This window comes from Hydra vulgaris, chromosome 12 (genome assembly GCF_038396675.1).
Source record: "Hydra vulgaris chromosome 12, alternate assembly HydraT2T_AEP".
Classification (NCBI taxonomy): domain Eukaryota; kingdom Metazoa; phylum Cnidaria; class Hydrozoa; order Anthoathecata; family Hydridae; genus Hydra; species Hydra vulgaris.
The window spans coordinates 9015821-9023378 of NC_088931.1; the positions used below are offsets into that span (position 1 = coordinate 9015821).

General features: G+C 27.1%; 1 protein-coding gene across 1 annotated transcript; it reads right to left on the bottom strand.

Moving 5' to 3' along the window:
- Positions 1-2909: 2909 nt before the first annotated feature.
- LOC136089100 (uncharacterized) lies at positions 2910-4874 on the bottom strand. The gene is made up of 3 exons (XM_065814826.1): positions 4572-4874; positions 4291-4482; positions 2910-4132 (listed from the first exon to the last, which is right to left on the bottom strand). The coding sequence occupies exons 1-3, from the start codon at positions 4786-4788 to the stop codon at positions 2910-2912; spliced, it is 1632 nt and encodes a 543-aa protein (XP_065670898.1). The 5' UTR covers positions 4789-4874.
- Between the last annotated feature and the right edge of the window lie 2684 nt (positions 4875-7558).

The window sequence follows — 7558 nt, forward strand, 5'->3', positions numbered from 1 at the left end:
ATATATATATAAATATATATAAATATATATATATATAAATATATATATATAAATATATATATATATATATATATATATATATATATATATATATATATATATATATATATATATTTGAAAGATGACATCTTGTATGAGAGTATATTATATATTATTTTAAAACATCAAGAAATACAGTTTCTCTCAATACAAATAATATTATTTTATAAGAAATTTTCGCTGGGTTATAGATACCAGCATCATCAGCTTGTAAAATGTTACAATCGTAACATTTTACAGGTATTATTTTTTCAAGAATTGTTTATACTGTCTGAAATAAAATATCTTCTTACATCATTTTGAAATAAAGCTATCTGAACGTCTATTTCAGTATTCCGAATGTCATTGAAATAAACTGAAAAAAATAATCAGTTAGCAAATAATTCACAATAAGATAGTATAAGCTGCCAAACATAAATTTACGAATAATACAATTTTTTGGTGCAATATTTCGACTTGGTTTTTTGGTTCTTTGTTGGCCAACAGTAAATAGTAACATTCCAACACATAATTCTAAAATGAACTTTTTGAAAGAAATTGAATCTGTGCAACCAAAAAGTGTTGGCTTGAGTCTTTTTAGCAATTTCAATAGAAAATTTATTTGCAAAGTAGTAAAACTGCAGACACTACCACCATCGTTAAGAAATTTGTATGGTGCTGACACCAATTTATTGTTAGAAGAATACCATGAAGTGTTAACCACCCAGTTGACTCTTAGTCATGCGGATGTTGTTTACATTGAGGAAGCAACAAGAACACAATATTATTCTTCTACGTGGTTTGACCAACGAGCAGGGAGAATAACTGGATCTGTAATTGGTCAAGTATACCATGCCTCATTTGATAACTCTAATGCCAATTTAGTGAAAAAAATTTGTCAAATTGCTAAGAGTGAAGTTAAAACTCCAGCTTTAATGTGGGGAAGAAAATATGAAAAAGAAGCTATTGAATTCTTCAGAAATATCTGCTCTGGATACCCTTGTCAAGAAAAAGTACTAAATGATACCATTCCCATTCATGAAGATTTTCAAGTGGAATCTATAGGTTTTTGTGTGTTCAAAAACAAACCTTGGTATGGAGCTTCACCAGATGGTGTAGTGTTTTGCTCTTGCTGTGGCTATAGTTTACTTGAGGTAAAGTGTCCTTATACCCTACAGGATAAGTCGCTTCGCGAAGAAATCGAAGGTGGTAAGTTTTATATTGGAAGAGACGAAAATGGTTACTTTCTAAGAAAGAGTAATAATTATTACTTTCAAGTGCAACATGAAATGATGTCCACCGAAACATTTTTTTGTCATTTTGTGGTATGGACACCTTCTGAATCTGTAATTATTAATGTTGAAAAGGATGACATTTTCCTTAACATTATTTATGAAAAATGTGATTCTTTTTGGAAAAAATATGTTTTGCCCGAATTGATAACTCGGAAGCTAGAATGTTCCACACCGTCGGCTCCGGAAAGCCATATCCCTAACGAAGTTGAAAAAGTGATATACTGTATTGAAAATTGTGAGTTTCCTGGAGAATTAAACTGTATGGTGGGGTGCGATAAATGTGATAACTGGTATCACCCGATTTGTATTGGTTTGAAACGACTGCCGAAAGGTAAAACATGGTACTGCAAACAATGTATAAACTTGAATAAACAAAAAGAAACAATATCGTTTTAAATTTGTCTTAGTTTATGAGAAAAAATATTATTTTTACCAATGCTATTTACCCAGTGACAAAAAACCTTTTCCAAAAACGAAAAAATTATATTTTAATAGTCCTAATATCATAAATGTATAAACACTCTTTGTGCGATTAAATTTTTATTAGGATTATTTTGGAGCGTTACGGTTTACGACTCTTTGTTACCGGTAAACTAAATGTAAAGAGACTCTGGTTTTTTTAATTTATTTTTATTTTTCAATAGCCAAAAAAAAAAAAATATAAAATATCATGTGTAAAAAATATTTCAAAATATTCGATGATGCTCGGATTATTAGCCTATTTCCTTTATTATTAGAAGTGCGACGCATAGTGCAATGATTCCTTCAAGTCAAAAAAAAAAAAGCATAAGAAACAGTTGAGAGCCTTGGCGGTCGAGCTTTGACTAAAAAAAAAATTTTTCTGCTATTTTCTTATTAGGCAAGGATTGACAAAACACGTTCAAAGGAAATAATCTTAAATTCAATATCTCAGGTTAAGGCAGACGAAACAGGTCTGCCTCTTTTTTTGTTCATAACACGGATTCTAATCTATAAATATAGTTTAATGTTATTTTTGCAGTTTGTGCATTTTTATTCTAAATACTAAATTTAAACCTCAAATACAAAAAATAAGCAGATTTCACATTTACATTCATTAGTATTTGTTCGATTTATTGTAAAAAAAATATAAAATTAACCGGTCGGCAGGCGCCCCTTCAATCTTGGTGCCCTGGTTAAATTGCCTTCTTTACCCCTCCCTCTCAAAGACACTGATAGCAGTAGCATACAATGAGTTATAATTTTTTAAAATAACATGATTTTGACATGTAAATGTTATTTGCTTTTTTTAAAAAAATTATTTAACAATAAAAAACTCTCGAAGACCATAAAGAGATGTAAAAACGGACAAAAAATATACATAGTAAATCAATAAAATGGATTAAAAAATGACTCAGTAAAATAACCAACAATTGAAATTAAACAAACTTTCAGTAGAATTAAATAGATAAGTTTATATTATAATGAAAATCTTCCCATTTATTAAATATTTTAACATATATATATATATATATATATATATATATATATATATATATATATATATATATATATATATATATATATATATATATATATATATATATATATATATATACAATCATTACAAAGTAAATCTTAGATTTTCATATCATTAAATACAATGCTTTCTCCCAAATTTGTCAGAGCAGCACATACAGTAACTATTTTATCACAGTTTTCCAAAATACTATTTGCAGACTCATCCTTAATATTTTTTATAATCTTTAATGGTATGATACCTTTTAATATAGTGTATCTGTTTTTCATCAATCCAATTACTCGTTCAATATGAATTCTAACAGATGCAATTTTTCTAGATGTTTCAATTTCTTTGGCCAATAACTGTTTTTTACCCCTTGTAAATGCAGGAATTAACAACTCAGCAGAACTCCCAGCAGCAAAGTCTTCTTGTAGAGTGAATCCACGATCTGCTAAGATTTGGTCTCCTGGCATATGTTTACTAGAAAATCCAGATTCACGTGTAATTAGTATATCCGAAGCTCTGCCTCCATAACATTTTGACAAAAAATTTATTGCCCCAAGAGGAGTACAGGAAATAAACACTTTAATTGTGCAATGCCTTTTGTACTGGCTGTAAAATTGAGCCCTTGCTAAGAGCGAAGACGGTGCTTCAACAAATATCTCGAAACAATCAATAATAGATGTTAAACGTGGAAACTTAGCTTTGAAAATGCCAGGAATAGTGTCGAATATGTGATCTCGATCTTGCATTTTTATTAAAAAGTTAAGTTTCCAATACATTATATCAAGCCACTTGTAAAAATATTCAATAGCAGTTGTTTTGCTAATGTTAGATATATATGCAATTAAGTCAAAATTTAAATTTTGCTTTAACTTGATTATGGTTATAATAACCTGATCATAACTACTTAATTTTGTTGGTCTTCTGCTGTCAAATAAATCTTCACATACATAAATTATTGTCTTTTCTAACACTTTAAAGTCTAAGCCAGTCAACATCATGCAAACAGACGGATTTTGCTTCAAAGCTTCTAAAGAAAATGGAGATGCAGCTAACTTTAACTCAATATTTTTTATTTTTAACCAATCCCTTTCATTTCTAAGTTCATCCATTTCATTATAAAGTCCCTCTCTTTCTGAAGTAAAAATAGGTGACTGTAAAGAAAAAGTTAATTCTGATGGAGAAGATACCACAGGTAATTGCAAATTCATATCATCAGTAAAAGTTTCCATTTCTACATCATTAACAGAAAAATCAACTCCTTCTTTAAAATCATATAATTCACCAGATAATTCTTTTTTCATTGATTTAGGATTGCTGATCAATTTTCTTTCAACTAAAATAAAAAGTTTTAATTATCCTTATAACTTTCCTATTATTTGTTAAATATTTATACTTAAGACTTTATTATATTTCAAAACACTATTAACAAATCATTAGCTTGCAAAACCCTGTATCATATCTATATACTTATATATAACTTTATATAAATACCAGAAGCCCTTTTTATTCTTCTTTGACATCTTTTGATCCTACCAGATATTTCAGGTAAATTTAATTGGAGATGAGGTGAAACTATATCATTGCATGAATTTATTTTTGAGATTTTAGATGAAGATCTTATATTTGTCCATGGAAATTTAGAAGGTATAGCATCAGGGTGTTTTTCAAAATTTTCTTTCCGTCCTAAAAGTAGGAAAATAATTTGTTTAATATCTGAAAATTATTTTTAAACAATCAAACGAGCTTCAAATGTATTAATAATATTTATTTACCTGATATAAAATGCAAAGAACAAACATAGGTTGATTTTGATTTAGGAGACCAATTTTTGTTGTGTTTTACTCTACCAGAATCATCAACTTTAGCTCGGTGAATAGCACTTATCCACTTTATTCTTAAACTTTCTTTTGCTGGAAAACAATAATATCTAAGCTCTGGATTTTTTAATTTATTTGTTTGACAACCAGGAACGCAACAGCTTTTTGGCATGGTTGTCTTTTGTGCTTTGTCAATCGTTTAGCAGTAGCTTAACTTAAAAACTCAGTTTGTTTTCCCCCGAACCATAATGGTTGCTATTTCCGTGTTTTCGCGTGACGTCAAGCCGACTTGAAGGATAAAACATTTAGTAAACTTCTTATCTCCGTAAAATGTTTTGGGTTAACCAAGATGGTGGCTGTTTTTCAAAACTGGCTTCAAAAAAGTCACGTGATACCGTCTCCTGTTATTAAACCTCCTTGTTAGCTGCTTTATCAACGTATTTAAGCTATTTATGAAACAGCGTTTATTCAACGTTACATATACCAACGTTGAAAAAGTGGTAGTTGACACTTCCTCAACGTTGTTTTGACAACATTGAGGAAGTGGCACATTGAAAATTATTGTCTCATTAACTAGCCATTACAAAAATAATTTGCCGTAAAGTAAAGGCAAGGAAAACTTAATAGAATGCATGCAGATGGTATAAAAAAAATATTTTAATAAAGTTATGTTTTATAACTTCTTTTTATTGCGGCTAATTTAAAACTTTTAGATTTTGCATCAAATTGTATATAATAGACATAAATCTCAGGGTATATTCGGTTTTTTTCAGGTTATTTTTGTTAATGATTTATTTATTTTAAGTTTACCATTTTAATAAATTGCAAAGTTGTATTAAATGTTATTTCTAAATTAGAAATAGCATTTAATTTTAATGAGATTCAGATGTTTAAAGTAATATCAAAATTAATAAAACATAATAAGTCAGACTAAATTTAGTCTGTAAACAGACTCTTAAAACACCTTACCCTAATTATCAAGCAAATACTTCAGTATAAAATCTTCGACCAATAATGAAAGTATACATTATTATGTTTTTTTTGTATAAAAACTTGTTTGGATGAAAAACTTTATTTCCATTTTCTTAAAAAATTTCTAATTTTTATAGGAAAAGTATTAAGTCCTAATTAGAGAGTTGGTGTTGTATATTTAATTCTAACATTTATTCTTTATCATATAATTTTATTTATTTTAATAATATATATTTATGCATGTATATATGGGTAAATTTATGAATATATATAAAAGAAATAGATACATTTTATATACGTATATATATATATATATATATATATATATATATATATATATATATATATATATATATATATATATATATATATATATATATATATATATATATATATATATATATACACATATATATAAATATATATATATACATATATATATACATACATATATATATATACATATATATATATATACATATATATATATATATATATATATATATATATATATATATATATATATACATATATACATATATATATATATGTGTGTGTGTGTGTGTATGTGTGTGTGTGTGTGTGTATATTTAATCATGTATATATATACATATATATATATATATGATATATATATATACATATATCATATATATATATACATATATATATATGTGTGTGTGTGTGTGTCAGCGTGGAAAATAACGGGCGGTCAACGGTCACTGACCGCCCGAAATGACTAAAATTGCTATTTTGACCTCTCAAAACGAATTCTTCCCGGTCAAGGTTGACCGGTTGAAAAAAAGAGTTATATAACGTTTGACAAATTATCAGGATGCCTTTGAAAATGCATTTACCAAAATTTCATAAAATGCTACTTTAAATCGCTTCTGAGTATTATAAATGACGTAAACTATTAATTTTTTTTGCTTCACTTATCAAGACTAATTTCATTTTATTGGTGGTGAAATCCATAACTGCTTTTTTCATAAATGATTGTATAATATTAACCAAGAACATTTTTTTATTCCTACATTTTATTTATATATTCTTTATATCATTTTATTTATTTTTCTTTTTTTCTACCTTTTGCTTTTACATTTTACCTTTCGCTGCCAATTGCAATGAAAAAATACCTTTATTTTTTATTTTTAGTTTCATTTATCCGTAGTCAACAAAACTTACAAAGTATCGACTAAGAGCCGCACACCAAGCCCTTCTGTGATGAAAATAAATTTTTTCAGATTTCAATTAGTTAAGACTCCGGAAAAAAGAAAGTTCGTATTTGAAATTGTCGAGGTTCTTATGTTCTCTATTTTAAAGACTCTTTGTTCGGTTGACGCTGAGTGACTGAGAAGTTAACTTTATTATTTAGATAAATTTAAAATTACCAAATGCGCGTTTGCTTATTTTTTCTACTATTAAAATCTTAAAATTATATATATTGTAGTATAAAGTTTCGTTTTAAGTAACACAAATAATTTTGATAGTATTTCATAAAACGATTGTCATGATTTTATTAAATATTAGTTCAGCATCTGCCGGCAAGAGGCATTAACATTATTATCAACTAAATAACATTAATAGTTTATAAAATGATTTTAAATAAAAATGAATGAAAGATATAAAATGATACAAATGAGATATAAAATGCAATCATTTTTCATATAAAGTGCAATCATTTTTCTTTTTCAATGTCGGTAACGACTGAAGTTCTTCTTTAACCATTATATAAAATTAATGTAACTAAGAACATTTTCTCCTTTTTTTTCATTCATTTTTCTCGTAACCTTTTCCCGCAATATCTGAAGTCATAGCAATGAATGAGTTATTTTTAAATAAATTTCAAATTAACAATTGCGAATTTGAACATTTTTTATATTACTAAATTATAAGAGAATCGTCAAACATCAGCACTTCAAAATGGAGGCGACTAAAAAGAGACAAACAACACTTTCATTTTCAACACA